Source organism: Mytilus galloprovincialis, chromosome 13 (genome assembly GCF_965363235.1).
Source record: "Mytilus galloprovincialis chromosome 13, xbMytGall1.hap1.1, whole genome shotgun sequence".
NCBI classification, from domain to species: Eukaryota; Metazoa; Mollusca; class Bivalvia; order Mytilida; family Mytilidae; genus Mytilus; species Mytilus galloprovincialis.
The window spans coordinates 74081682-74097812 of record NC_134850.1 but is presented as its reverse complement, the minus strand read 5'-3'; the positions used below and the strand labels follow the sequence as shown (position 1 = coordinate 74097812).

At 34.4% G+C, this 16131-nt stretch overlaps 1 protein-coding gene across 1 annotated transcript in view; it reads right to left on the bottom strand.

Annotated features, from left to right (window-relative positions):
• The window catches only part of LOC143056201 (uncharacterized), a 36828-nt gene extending 21080 nt beyond the window's left edge, over positions 1-15748 (bottom strand). Inside the window, exons 1-2 of the mRNA XM_076229280.1 lie at positions 15701-15748; positions 4964-5138 (exon numbers count right to left, since the gene is read on the bottom strand). Of these exons, the coding sequence (XP_076085395.1) occupies positions 4964-5011 (48 nt within the window). The 5' untranslated portion in view covers positions 5012-5138; positions 15701-15748. The remainder of the gene's footprint in view (positions 1-4963; positions 5139-15700) is intronic.
• Positions 15749-16131: the final 383 nt, after the last annotated feature.

The following is a 16131-nucleotide window of genomic DNA, read 5'->3' as shown; positions in this document are numbered from 1 at the left end:
CTGATTAGTCTCTCGTAGAGAGAACGCTTGTCTGGAGTATTTAATTATAAGCCTTGTATCTGTGTGTTTCTTTCTCCTGTATGTTCTCTCATTTATTTGTTTTGTATAATTAAGAGTTGAAAAAAAATTGAATATAAAACTAGAGGCTTTTAAGAGCCTGTATCGCTCACCTTGGTCTATGTGCATCTTAAAACAAGAATGGCAAACGAAGATACAAGTATCTTGTCTTGGGAAGCGATGAATCCTACTTTGTAAAGGATCACTCTGATTCAAACAAAAAAATTTCTGAAACTGACATTATCAAGATGCTTGATTTCTTGATTGATAACATATTTGTTACGTTCGGAGGACGTGTTTTTCAACAGACTATTGGCATTCCAATGTGAACGAATTGTGCCCCTCTTCATGCCGACTTGCTTCTCTATTAGTATAAGGCTGACTTCATACAGGAACTTCTTAAATAAGAAGTAAAATAGGAAGTTAGCAATATCTTTTAACATTTCTTTTCGCTATATAGATGATGTTCTTTCAGTAAATAATTCAAAATTTGGTGACTATGTCGAATGCATCTATCCCATTTAACTAGAGATAAAGGATACAACAGATACAGTTGAGGCGGCCTCATATCTGGACTTTTATCTACAAATTGACAATGAGGGTCGATTGAAAACAAAACTTTACGACATAAGAGATGATTTCAGCTTTCCAATTGTGAACTTTCCATTCCTAAGTAGCAACATTCCAGCAGCACCTGCATACGATGTATATATCTTCCAATTGATACCATATTTCCTATCGTGATTTCTTAGATAAAGGGTTGTTGCTAACAAGGAAGCTATAAAATCAAGAGTTCCAAATGGTGAAGTTGAAATCTTCTCTTCATAAATTTTACGGACGCCATCACAACTTGGTTGACCTTTATGGAATTACCGTTTCACAAATGATATCGGATATGTTCCTTACGTCGTAACTACAATCCACTTCCCTTTCATGAATGAGACCTACCGAATTAGACTATTTACCGGAATTGTTATAACATAAGCAGCACGACGGGTGCCACATGTGGAGCAGGATCTGCTTAGCCTTCCGGAGCACCGATCACCCCTAGTTTTTGGTGGGGTTCGTGTTGTTTATTCTTTAGTTTTCTATGTTATGTCATGTGTACTATTGTTTGTCTGTTTGTGTTTTTCATTTTTAGCCATGGCGTTGTCAGTTTATTTTCGATATATGAGTTTGACTGTCCCTCTGGTATCTTTCGTCCCTCTTTTAAACAAAGAACACAGATGGATTCATGACAAAACTGTGTTTAAATGATGGTGATGTGTTTGTAGATCTTACTTTACTAAACATAATTGCTAATTACAATTTTCTCTATCTATAATAAACTTGGCCCTTTAGTTACAAAGGAAAAAATGTTTTGTAAACATTTTCATAAAAAATTTACCAAATTAATGAAAATTGTTTAAAATTGACTATAAAGACCATTAAAGGGCAATTAATCATTACGGGGTTGACTGACCAAGTTGCTGTTGACAGTTCATCTCTATCTATAATAGTATTCAAGATAATTACAAAAAAAAAGCAAAATATTTTTAAAAAATACCAATTGGGTCAGCAACCCAACAACCAGTTGTCCAATTCGTCTGAAAATTTAACGGCAGATAGCTATTGACATTATAAACAAATTAACCTCTTCACAGATTTGCTCTAAATGCTTTGGTTTCAGAGTTATAAGCCAAAATTTATTTTTAGCCAGGGTGGCTATCTTGGTTGGTTGGCTGGGTCACCGCACACAATTTTGAAACTAGATACCCTAATGATGAATGTGGCTAAGTTTAGTTGAATTTGGCCAAGTAGTTTTAGAGAAGAAGATTTTTGTATATTTGGTAAAAAATGACTATAAAGGGCAATAACTTCTGAATGGGTAAACTGACTATTTTGGTCTTGCTGACATATTTGTAGATCTGACTTTGCTGAACATTATTGCTGTTAACAGTTTATTTGTATCTATAATAATATTCAAGATAATAACCAAAAACGGCAAAATGTCCTTAAAATTACCTATTCAGGGGCAGAAACCCAACAACCAGTTGTCCGATTCATCTGAAAATTTAAGGGCAGATAGATCTTGACTTGATAAATAAGTTTACCTATGTCAGATTTGCTCTAAATGCGTTGGTTTCAGAGTTATAAGTCAAAATCTACATTTTACCTCTATGTTCTATTTTTAGCCATAGTGGCCATCTTGGTTGGTTGGCCGGGTCACCGGTAAATTTTTAAACTAGATACCCCAATGATTATTGTGGCCATGTTTAGTTTAATTTGGCCCAGTAGTTTCAGAGGAGAAGATTATTGTAAAAGTTAACGACGACAGACGACGACGACAAAACACGTCAGTCGCCGGACGGCAAGTGATGAGAAAAGCCCATTTGGCCTTTCGGGACAGGTGAGCTAAAAAATGAACGAAAAACAAATATGTAACACATAAACAAACGACAACCACTGAATTACAGGCTGTTGACTTGGGACAGCCACATACATATATAATGTGGCGGGGTTAAACATGTAAGCGGGATCCCAACCCATCCCCATACCTGTGACAGTGGTATACCAGTACAACCTATGAACGAACTATAAAAATCAGTTGAAAAAGGCTTAACTCATCAAATGGACAAACATACAATTGAACGTGGCCGGGTATTTTTGTACATCCCAACAACAAAAAGACACTAGGAACAGATCTGAGAGTACTCGCAGTTATCTGACAGCTAGTTCAAAGCCACTAACAACTCATAAAAAATCATGCATCTAAAGACTTAACTAGCAAAAGCCAAAGTCTCCTGACTTGGGACAGGCACAAAAATACGTCGTTTTTTTAGAGATCTGAACCCTCCCATATATCTTCCATATATCTCTAGCGAATGTGGAAAAGTCAAACACACAATAATACACACAGTAAAACTCAGTTGAAGAGAAGTCCAATCTAGTCCGATGTCAGAATGGTTAATAAAAGAAACTTAACAAAATGACAATAATACATAAATTAACAAAGGACTACTAGCAATTACTGACATGCCAGCTCGAGACCTCAATTAAACTGATTGAAAGATTATATCTTCATCACATGAATATGAAGCACTATCCCTCACGTTTGGGGTTACGTAGTATACCATCATACAATATATGTAGTGTTGTCATGTAATGTTGTCATTTCAATGTTATATTTAACATTGCCAAAAAAAGCGGGATGTTTTGCTGGCCACAAAACCAGGTTTGACTCACCATTTTTCTTAGAATGTCTTGTACCAAGTCAGGAAAATTGCCATTGTTATATTGTAGTTCGTTTCTGTGTGTGTTGCATTTTACTGTTGTCTTTTTTTTGTGTTGTTGTTCTCTTCTTATATTTCGTGTGTTTTCCTCAGTTTGTGTTTGATCTCGGATTTTTGTTATTTTTCAAAATCGATTTATAAACTTCGAACAGCATTATACTACTGCTGCCTCTATTTGTTACGTTTGTATAACGTTTGTATAACTCGAGAATGCAGAAAAATTTCTTAGTTCCAATTACTTTAGAGATGACTATTATCCTGTACCATAATAGTTCTTTATGTAAGTTTGGGATTTTTAAAAGTGTTCATTGACTTCTTAAAATTTTTAGAGTTTTGTTAATGCAGATTTTTCAATGAAATATGCACCATCACAAACACTTATGTACATGAATCAGAAAACTATTTTTGCTGAACCTATATAGTAACATCAATTTAATTCCAGGTATATATGTAAGTTTTGTAACAGCAACTCCACAGAGGATGAGTGTCACGTTACCCTCTACTGCTGCCTATATAATGACTTCGGATCGGGTGTATTTTATTGTGTATGTAATATATTCGGCTTTCTTAAATTTGTAAACAAATGCGTAAAATGACGAAATAACTTAGAAAGTAATGGACAAAAAATGTATTTTCTCGAAAAAAGAAACTAACAAAACATTTAGAGATAATGATTCCCTAGTCTCTTCAAAAACCACTAGAACTAAATAATTAACTAATAAGTTAATGTTTAATTATTAAAAAATACTTTTTCAATATTATCAGTTATATTATACATTTTTTGTATTATCAACATGAAAGGGCATAGCTTTTACTATCATACTGACACACTACGGGTTTAAACCGATATGAAAAAAAAACTATTATACTGTATTTATTTTGTTCGTCAAGACCCGTATTGTCTCAACAGAACGATAGAACGTCTTGTTTGTCGAAACTGATTGGATCGAACACAATATATCTGAACGAATTCTAAACAAGTTTTGACGTGTTTTTCATTGTTTTTGTTACGGCAGATGCAGTAGAATAATACTTGATAAGAACAACATGACCGTTTTACACTAAAGTTCAGATTGGAAGCGATTACGGGCACTATCTTGGTCCTGATCCGGTTTCTTCAATTAAATATGTAAACCTCATTGTTACACGTACCTGCCTGTATCAACGTAGGGGTATCAACTCGATAAAAAAAGAAAGTACACATATTTGATCAAATGATATAACAACAAACAACATACATTTACACAATGCTTGTCCGAGATTGCTTTGACGTCTGAATGCCTTTTTAGGGACTTGCATTGGGCATTAAGCTGGTTCTCGACTGACTACTACACTTTGTTCATAGAGTGTAGCGATAATACAAGCGGATTTCTAGTTTAGTTGGGCATGTGATGCTGGTAAAATCGAACTCAATAGAAAAAAAAAAATTGCGAATTCATCGGACCTTGGGTTATTCTTTTCAATCTCGAAATTGGTAAACTGAATTCATTCCAAAATATATAAATCATATACTAGTACTTTTCGATTCAATATTCATTTTTCATATCGGATGATAAACAAATAAAGTATTTGTGTGTTATTTACTATGGATTCAGGTATGACGTTTATACCATTCGTTTTCAAAAATCACTTACATCGTTTTTATCCATCAACACTGGTAAACCTCTAACAAATCTCCACATTCGTTTTTTTCCAAATCCATACTTGTGTTGAAGAACATTAGATACAAACTTCTTTCTCTCTAAAACAAATGTTGACTCCGCATTACATAAACGTGGGCTAGTTTGATACTCGACATCTGTCGTCCACCTGAAGATCAAAATCGAGAAAATTGTAAATTAAAAGTATAAAAGTGAATTTCTATTAAATTCCGGCAAAATCTCTCCATGCAATAGAAGTCAAACACGAAGGGTTGATATTGGTATAGAAATATGGTCGTACATGTACCTACAAATTATGATGTCTGTTTGACTTGATTGAATTGAACTAAACGCTGCTTCTTCCGTCGAAGAAAGACTGACCTCTTTACAACAAATTTTTGATATGCTTGGAAGTGCATGTTGCTATGTAAATTGCATGTTTTACTACCTCCTAACGGAAGTTTAAATTTATAGTCCTTCGTCCAATCGATTCCTTCCTTGTGTAACCTATTGGATGAATTCTTTATTTTGTCTCAGTCTGTACAAAGATGAAGTTTTTGTGATTGGACGTAAAGCGTGAAAAACTATAGCAGAACCTTAAAAACTATTAACTTAAAACGCAGATTTAAATTGTTTGCATGTAAACAAGGTATAAAATCCATCTGGCATGCCTAACCCTTCGAAATGATATGTGTGTCTATCTAAAGTCACGAGCCTGTAAAAAGAAAATCTCAAAAATACTAAACTAAAAAAACAAGTCCCTTATCAAATAGAAAAATAAAAAGCACAAACACTTCAAACGATTGGATAACAACTGTCATATTCCTGACTTGGAACCGACATATTCATATGTAGAAAATGATGAATACAGTAGTCAACAATGTGTTATCATCTTAATCACTAAAAACAGAAAAATACATTTATTGAATGGTTATTATTTGTTGCTTTTTTTCCTAAGTTGTTTTGTAGAGTGTGTTCTTTTTGTGTGCTGTTTCAACACTGTGCCAGGTTCAAATAAAATAGAAAAAGATAACAAGGGCAATCCAAACAAATTGACATAATAACAGACTTCATCAACTACAAACATTCTAAACAAAATGAAGTACAATCAAAGAAAAACAACAGCGATCAACACAAGGTCAGATAGTATGACCTTGTAAAGGTACAATTAAGCATCACACTTTTTCAATCCATGTGGGTTTTTTTTAAATAAAGGGCCTCAAAATTATCGATGTTAACAGTAAAATCACAAAAATACTGAATAGTTATCAAAGGTACCAGGATTATAAATAAACTCATCATAGATACCAGGACTAAATTTAGTATATATGCCATACGCGCGTTTCGTCTACATAAGACTCATCAGTGACGCTCATATCAAAATAGTTATAAAGCCACACAAATACAAAGTTGAAGAGCATTGAGGATCCAAAATTCCAAAAAGTTGTCTTAAATATGATTAAGGTAAGCTATGCCTGGGATAAGAAAATCCTTAGTTTTTCGAAAAATTCAAGGTTTTGTAAACAGGAAATTTATAAAAATGACCATATAATTGATATTCATGTCAACACCGAAGTACTGACTACTGGGCTGGTGATACCCTCGGGGACGAAACGTCCACCAGCAAAGGCATCGACCCAGTGGTATAAATAGTTATCAAAGGTACCAGGATTATAATTTAGTACGCCAGACGTGCGTTTCGTCTACATAAGACTCATCAGTGACGCTCCTATCAAAATAGTTATAAAGCCAAACAAATACAAAGTTGAAGAGCATTGAGGATCCAAAATTCCAAAAAGTTGTGCCAAATATGGCTTAGGTAATTTATGCCTGGGATAAGAAAATCCCTAGTTTTTCAAAACTTCAAGGTTTTGTAAACAGGAAATTTATAAAAATGACCACATAATTGATATTCATGTCAACACCGAAGTGCTGACTACTGGGCTGGTGATACTTTCGGGGACGAAACGTCCACCAGCAAAGGCATCGACCCAGTGGTGTAAATAGTTATCAAAGGTACCAGGATTATAATTTAGTACGCCAGATGTGCGTTTCGTCTACATAAGACTCATCAGTGACGCTCGTATCAAAATAGTTATAAAGCCAAACAAATACAAAGTTGAAGAGCATTGAGGATCCAAAATTCCAAAAAGTTGTGCCAAATATGGCTTAGGTAATTTATGCCTGGGATAAGAAAATCCCTAGTTTTTCAAAACTTCAAGGTTTTGTAAACAGGAAATTTATAAAAATGACCATATAATTGATATTCATGTCAACACCGAAGTGCTGACTACTGGGCTGGTGATACCCTCGGGGACGAAACGTCCACCAGCAAAGGCATCGACCCAGTGGTGTAAATAGTTATTAAAGGTACCAGGATTATAATTTAGGACGCCAGACGCGGGTTTCGTCTACATAAGACTCATCAATGACGCATATATCAAAATAGTTAGAAAGCCAAACAAATACAAAGTTGAAGAGCATTGAGGATAAAAAATTCCAAAAAGTTGTGCCGAATATGGCTAAGGTAATCTATGCCTGGGATAAGAAAATCCTTAATTTTTTCGAAAAATTCAAGGCTTTGTAAACAGGAAATTTATAAAAATGACCACATAATTGATATTCATGTCAACACCGAAGTGCTGACTACTGGGCTGGTGATACTTTCGGGGACGAAACGTCCACCAGCAAAGGCATCGACCCAGTGGTGTAAACAGTTATCAAAGGTACCAGGATTATAATTTAGTACGCCAGACGCTCGTTTCTTCTACATAAGACTCATCAGTGACGCTCGTATCAAAATAGTTATAAAGCCACACAAATACAAAGTTGAAGAGCATTGAGGATCCAAAATTCCAAAAAGTTGTGCCAAATATGGCTTAGGTAATTTATGCCTGGGATAAGAAAATCCCTAGTTTTTCAAAACTTCAAGGTTTTGTAAACAGGAAATTTATAAAAATGACCATATAATTGATATTCATGTCAACACCAAAGTGCTGACTACTGGGCTGGTGATACCCTCGGGGACGAAACGTCCACCAGCAAAGGCATCGACCCAGTGGTGTAAATAGTTATTAAAGGTACCAGGATTATAATTTAGGACGCCAGACGCGGGTTTCGTCTACATAAGACTCATCAATGACGCATATATCAAAATAGTTAGAAAGCCAAACAAATACAAAGTTGAAAGGCATTGAGGATAAAAAATTCCAAAAAGTTGTGCCGAATATGGCTAAGGTAATCTATGCCTGGGATAAGAAAATCCTTAGTTTTTCGAAAAATTCAAGGCTTTGTAAACAGGAAATTTATAAAAATGACCACATAATTGATATTCATGTCAACACCGAAGTGCTGACTACTGGGCTGCTGATACTTTCGGGGACGAAACGTCCACCAGCAAAGGCATCGACCCAGTGGTGTAAACAGTTATCAAAGGTACCAGGATTATAATTTAGTACGCCAGACGCTCGTTTCTTCTACATAAGACTCATCAGTGACGCTCGTATCAAAATAGTAATAAAGCCACACAAATACAAAGTTGAAGAGCATTGAGGATCCAAAATTCCAAAAAGTTGTGCCAAATACGGCTAAGGTAATCTATGCCTTGGATAAGAAAATCCTTAGTTTTTCGAAAAATTCAAAACATCAGTTGAACTCCGAGGAAAATTCAAAACAGAAACTTCATATTTAAATGGCAAAATTAAATGATTAAACACTTCAACAACTTGTCAACGTATATTTGTTCCTAACAATATTTGTTACTGAGGGAAACAATATTATAATAATAGTTGTTCTGCGGAAATTGTGTCATGGAATACGTTTTCCATCTGTATTTTATTCGTTCCACTGATATTTGGATATTATATTATATGTTGATGGGTATAACTCATGTTCCTAGTATGCTGAAGTAATTCACGATACCTGTTCTTATAATAATTGTAAATACCAATTTACCAATCCGGCATTAGTAATGGATAGAATATAATAATATTTTTGGGTCGGAAAAAATATTATGTAATATTATGTAATATTTTTTCAATCGGAATATATATTACATAATGCCTTTCCAATCAGAATAATTATTACTTAAGATGTTTCCATTTTTTTCAATTTAATAAGTTCAAAATGATAAAAGTCTACCATATTGTTTATTCCAAAGATACTTTTTTATGAAATAAAACATCCTATTGGATTTTTTTTTAATGTGATACAAATTGTGAAATATCGGTCCTTTTCTTATGCTGATAGACTAAATATCACATACATTTGTAATAGAATTTATGATTAAGCATCAATTCGGTTATTAGTGTAAGCAATGTATGTCATTGACCGTTCTACTTTTTGTCTAATGTGGGTTATCACTTATCTGATTGATCACGCGCAGTATGACTGCGAATGCAATCTTTTCAATAGCTACATTTGACGGAGGCAGACGTATATATATTTTGAGGATTTCAAAAAATTCAGGATTTTGATTGTTTAGGTTTCCACTACTTCTTTTCTAACTCGGAACTCAGGTTGTATATTTAGAATTAGTCTCCCGTATAAATGTTTCAAAGCAAATTGAATTTCAATTAATTGATTATTTTACATGTTTTTATATTTTGTCTTATCCGGAGGTAGCGATCGGCTTCTTGTATTAGATTCTTTATGTTAATTACGTAGATATCTTTAATTTTTTATCTATTTCATTAACGAGATTACAACCCTTTGACTCCGATCTGCAAACAAATTCACTCCGGCGGTCATAGCTTATTTGCAATTTGCTTATTGAATATTATGCATGCTCGACATAGATCTGAATATTTTTGTTTATACGGTATTTTTTTTTTATGTTATGTTATTAATTTTATTTATTTATCTACTTAATAAATTGTTCTTCGTGTTTTTATCCAAGTTTATATCACCACTTAATTAGTTAATATTACGAAGAATCGTTGATATACCGATGGTATTACGAGCTTTCTTACATTCAGGCTCTATTATATGAGGTTACTATTATAATAATAGATGTGATTTGACAAATGTATAATATTCTGGTAATTATCATGTGTATGCTGGCGTTATTACCTCGTCTGATCTATTTTTAGTAGCTTATCATTTGGTACATTTAATCAGCCTCCTGGCACGTGTAATCTAGATAAGGTTTTTTGTTTTCGTATGCTGACCGACATTTGTGTAAAGTAAACAAAATATGTTATTTATGACATTGAAAGGTTAATGTACTTGGTTATAGGCGTAAATAAACTTTTTGAGGTCGCTTTGTAATATTTTTTTTATTTATAGTATAAAGTAATATGGTTTGCTTGTTCAATTATATTCTCATAGTTTTAGTTAAGATGAACACTAGAGGGCAAAAGAAGAAGCGTAAATCCACAACCAAAACATCATCATTAGAAGCTGCTACACGACAAGAAGACACACCGCCTCCAATTGTGACAATAGTGCAAAATACAGTTGCTAATATTCCTTCTACTTCAGGAGCAGCAATGAACCCAGTTGTCACAAATCGACAAGGTAATGACGTTAATTTTATGTGCATGCAAACGTCTTCCTTCTCACCTAGCTTTGACGATGACATTACCTTACATGTTAATCAGAATTTACGACAAAAAATTCATAAGGGCGAGTATGTCGATTTGGCTCTTTTAATGCATAACTCAGTTCTTGATCATGACAAACAAAACGTCACTTTTGAGCAAGGACAACTAGTCATAAATCCAGTTTCGCCCCAAACAAAGATTACAAACTTCGAAACTTGGTCCGATGCCTTTCTAATTTTTATGAGTATATATTGTTCTGTGCATCCTCATAAATTCCAAGAACTTGTAAAGTACATGTCTTTTGTCCGAATAGGTGCCAAACGTCATGGGGGTATCGGTTGGAAATACTATGATGAACAGTACCGTTTGAAAAAAGCTCGAGAACCAAGTTGGTCGTTGGGTAAATTGGATTCGGAATACTGGATGTGGTATATGCAGTCTGCATCGGTCCAACCGGAAGGCCAAGCCGCAAAAAGCCTTATACACAAACCAAACAGCTACTACATCAAGATGTTACAGTTTTAATTTCGACGGTGTGTGTAACAAGCATTATTGTATCTACAACCATTCTTGCTTGCGTTGTGGTCTGCGTCATCCAATATAAAGTTGTAATAAGTAAAACCAGTTTCATGACAATTTGTCAAGTCAAACTAGGACTGAACCTAGATTCAATGGTCCAAGATTTACTAGACCAAGGTCTAATTTTCGTTCCCCAAGACCAAACTATCAACCTCAAAGACCAAATGGACGTTGTATGGGAGCTAGGCAGAACACCTATTAAAGTTGCTTGTTTAGAAAAATACTTATGATATTACCCAGACTCAAAAACTTCTATATTGTTATTGGATGGTTTCAAGAATGGTTTTAGTCTTCAATATTCCGGTCCTCGTACTCCTTTTATTTAAAAAAATCTCAAATCAGCTGAAATGCTTAAGATAAAACGCAGGCAAAACTAAATAAAGAAATTACTTTAGGTAGCATATGTGGTCCTTTTAAAAGTATGCCTATATCAACTTTGCGCACTTCACCAATTGGATTGGTTAATAAATCCGATGGGAATTTTCAGCTTATAATGCACTTGTCTTTTCCAAACGGTTGTAGTGTCAATGACTTTGTCGATCCCAATGAAACATCTGTAAAGTACACATCATTTGACGAAGTAATTGACATGGTGTCATCTCTTGGCAAAGGGGCCAGACTTGGGGTCCAGGACATAAAGTCCGCTTTTCGTCTTTTGCCTATTTCTCCAGGTGATTTCGATTTACTTGCAATATATTTATATGGTAATTTTTATGTGGACAAATCCCTTCCATTTGGTTGCTCTACTGCTTGCGCCTTGTTTTAAAAATCTCTGCATTCTTGCTTTGGTTGGTTGTTTTATCTGCTGGTAAGCATTCACTTAAGAATTATTTAGATGATTTCATATTCGGCGGTTCTGCAAATTCGGAAGACTGCTTGGTTCTAATGAACACATTTACTGAGCTTTTCACAAGACATAACATTTTTGGAACTCATTCATATACTTTTAGCACTTTGTATATGAGCTCCTCTTTTGAAAAACAGTAAGATTTTGTTTCGTACAGACAACATCGCGTTGGTTGATATACTAAACAAGAGAACATCAAAATCAAAACGGGTAATGTCAATAATTCGACCATTCGTGTTGAGTTCAATGAACTACAACATTCAGTTTAAGGCAAAACATATTGTAGGTGCCAAAAATAACATAGCTGACGCTCTCTCTCGCTTTCAGTTAGAAAAGTTCAAAAGGTTAGCATCATTGGCGGAGGATACACCAAAAGTAGTCCCTCAGGAGTTCATAGACCTGATCTCCAAGGAGAATTTGACCGACTAATTGTATCAGCAGTTGCACCGAATATGGCGAAGGTTTATCAACAAGCTTTACGGTCATTTAAAGAATTTAAGACCTTATTTCAATTTGAAGATCTATGGCCTATTCCATTACATCACATAACTAATTATTGCCTATATATCATTCACTGGAACTGCGGCCTCAACTCTCAAATCATATATCTCTGGGTTATGTTTTTTCAGTAAGATTAACAATTATACAGACTGCTTTAATGCTTTTGTTGTCAGAAATCTCCTCGAAGGAATGAAGCGTTCTCAAAATCGACCAAAGGACGCAAGATTACCCATAACACGTGATTTATTGTCAAACATTAATAACGTTCTACCTGCTGTTTGTCATAACGATTTTGAAACTAAACTCTTCCAAGCTTCGTTTTCCTTGCCCTTTTTGGTTTCCTACGTGTTGGCGAACTAACCGCTGACCATAAACACGCCTCAACCCAATCCCATGCAATTGAATATAACGACATTAAAATAAATCTATCTAGTATTGAAATCCACTTACGTTCATCTAAGAATGACCAGTGCTGTACTAGATCTGCATTTGTTATTGATGATAGGCCTGGTGATGTTTGTGCCGTTTTCGCTTAACGTAATTACTTAAAAATAAGACCAAATGTCGCTGGTCAATTGTTTTCTCATTTTGATGTGGGTCACTAGATACCAATTTTCAGGAGTCCTTAAAAAGTCACTGAATGTTTTGGGTTTAAGTCAAGGAAAATATAGTCCTTATTCATTCAGGATAGATGCTGCTACAAGCGCTGCCATGAACGGCTTATCTGATTCTGAAATTCAGGTTATGGGTAGGTGGAAGTCTGATGCATTTCGTACATATATTCGAATACAACAATGTCTATAACTGCTAGATTTATTTTTAATTTTGTTATCACTTTAGTGGGACTAAACGCTATTTAAGAATTGCAGGTTCACCAATTACAATTTGGATTGTTGGTTCCTCTTTAGTAAACAATGCATTTGTTTAAGCTAGAAGAAGATCAGGTGGCATTAGCCTTGGCATCACATTGATCTTTAGATCACATTGGTATTCGGCTATGTGGTTGGGTAAAAGTAGAATGAGGCGTAATGATCTACTAAATAGGATCAAGCTGATGCTTAGATACGGAGAACCCCCAAACTATCTAGTTATACACATAGGAGGAAATGACTTAGGAGAATTTAAGACAGGAGTGTTACGTAATAGACTAAAACATTATTTAAAGAAAGTTACAGAACTTTTACTAAATATAGCATTGGTATGGTCACAAATTTTGCCAAGACTCACTTGGCGTTACTCCGCTGATACTGATGCTATGGATAGATCCAGGCAGAGATAAACAGCTCTCTAGCAAATTATATCATTCGCCAAAGGGGACATTACATACGATACCCAGATATATCTCCTAATTCTATATTTATATGTCAAGATGGTGTACATCTGACTGATATTGGTAATTACATTTTCTAAACACAATTCAAGGCAATTTAATAGCCTTCCTTGTCTATTCACCACACACTTTTCCCGAATGTAAATCATGAACTTGTAAGATATTCATTTGAATTCAGTTTTTATTAGATATGTATAGCTCTTCTATGTCTTATATAATTATTGTATTTGGCCCACAGCTTTTACGCAGCTCTAACCGCTTTGAATGGCGGTTGACCCGTCAGTCATTTATGACTGCCTTGGTCAATTTGGCACATTTCGCTGCGTTTACTTTAGATATGCGTCATTTTGTCGCATATTTCAATTAGCATCCAAAACATTTGATATATTTGGGGTTTCTGTATTCCAGGACCCACCACACAAAAAATAATGAATCTCTGTATCCCAGGATTCATTTTATTTTATTGGATGCTTCATGTATTGTAAATATTTAGTTATCTATGTAGTTAGTTATGTAGTTATCTTTTGTAGTCTGTCAATATGAAAGGTAACTACGTTCATTTAATTATTTATCTGCTTGCTATATATATATATATCTATATCTTAACTGTTTATCTAGTTATATGTGTTTATAATTTTATAGTGTGTTTCTGATATTTGCGTATCAATAATAATAGAATTTATGATTCAGCATAAATTCGGTTATTAGTGTAAGCAATGTGTGTCATTGACCGTACTACATTTTGTCTAATGTGGGTTATCAGTTATCTGATTGATCACGCGCAGTATGACTGCGAATGCAATCTTTTCAATAGCTACATTTGACGGAAGCAGACGTACATGTATATATATTTTGAGGATTTCAAAAACACACCTACCCACCGCTATTTGTTTATAATATATATGAACAATTTTTGCTGTGTCTTGATGTATTTTTTCAGAATGTTCTTGTTACAATTAATAGTTCCAGACGTTAACTAAGCAGTCAACTGTATATGGATCTTATCATTTTGGTATCCTGTGTACTTATCTTTAGTCCGTATTTTGCTGGTCGAACTTTACCATCTTAACGTTATGTGCGTGTTCTATTTCAAGACTAAAAATTTTAGAGACATTTCGCTGTGTTTACTTTAGATATGCGTCATTTTTTCGCATATTTCAATTAGCATCCAAAACATTTGATATTGGGGGTCTCTGTATCCAAGGACCCACCACACAAAAAAGATACTTTATTATGAAATAAAACATCCTATTGGAATTTTTTTTATGTGATACAAATTCTGAGATATCGGTCCTTCCCTTATGCTGATAGACAAAATATCACATAACGGTAATTCCAATTGGAACTTTTGTTACATAATAAATTATCTTTGGAAGAAATATTATGACGGAACTTATATTATGTGATAACTGTCATATTCCTGAACTGCTACAGGCATTTTCAAATGTAGAAAATAATGGATTGCACCTTGCTTCATAGCGTTTAACCTCTCAATTCTCTGACAGTCGTATCACATTCTATGGTATTAACAATGATGCATGAACAAAACAGGCATATTTGGTAAAATTGTTAAACTGTCGTAAATATATTAGAAAGACACTATTCAAAGTAACATACATAATCTGTACGACTTGCATGAATATTAAAATAAGCGAGACAATATGTGTCATATGGCCTTGTCAGTCCTGGACAATACACTCACATTGCTATGCGTTGGACATTGGTTTAGAGACGAGTTCTCTTTTATTCAGGTCGGATTTTGAAATACGTTTCAAAAGTTTTTTCTACATTGGTTGGCACCAAAGAAGAAGGTATTTATTAACCGTTTCTAAACAGATCGCGATCTTCATTATGAGGTACTTGCATGTAAAGGTTGTGAGTTAATTGCCCCAGTTTACACGCCATTAACCTCTAGAAAACAATATACTTACTTTGTTATGTTTATGGTGATTGTAAATTGCACTCCCTTCTCAGTGTCATATGGCTACAAGTATAAACAATAAAACACTAAAGTTAAAGTAATTACAAAGGCTGTTTTCTTTGATAATATATGACAGTCACAAATGATAAATTATAAAATCTTATACGGCAAGCCTTTATGTACTAGTAAAAGTTTGATGATCAGTTAATATTGATATTAAAAGACTTCCGAACATAAAGTGGTGTTCAAATCCCCGAGCCAAAAGGCAGAGGGAATTGAACAGCCCCTTTTGTAAAAAGATCCTTTTTTTCAATATCGCCTGCATCAGTGAACTTTACTGAATTATAAACTGTGAACACAAGAAAAGTATTTAAAAAGCACTTGCTGAAACATAAGTCCCTCGAATCGGAGGAGCCAAAATATGTTCAAATTAAATGATAG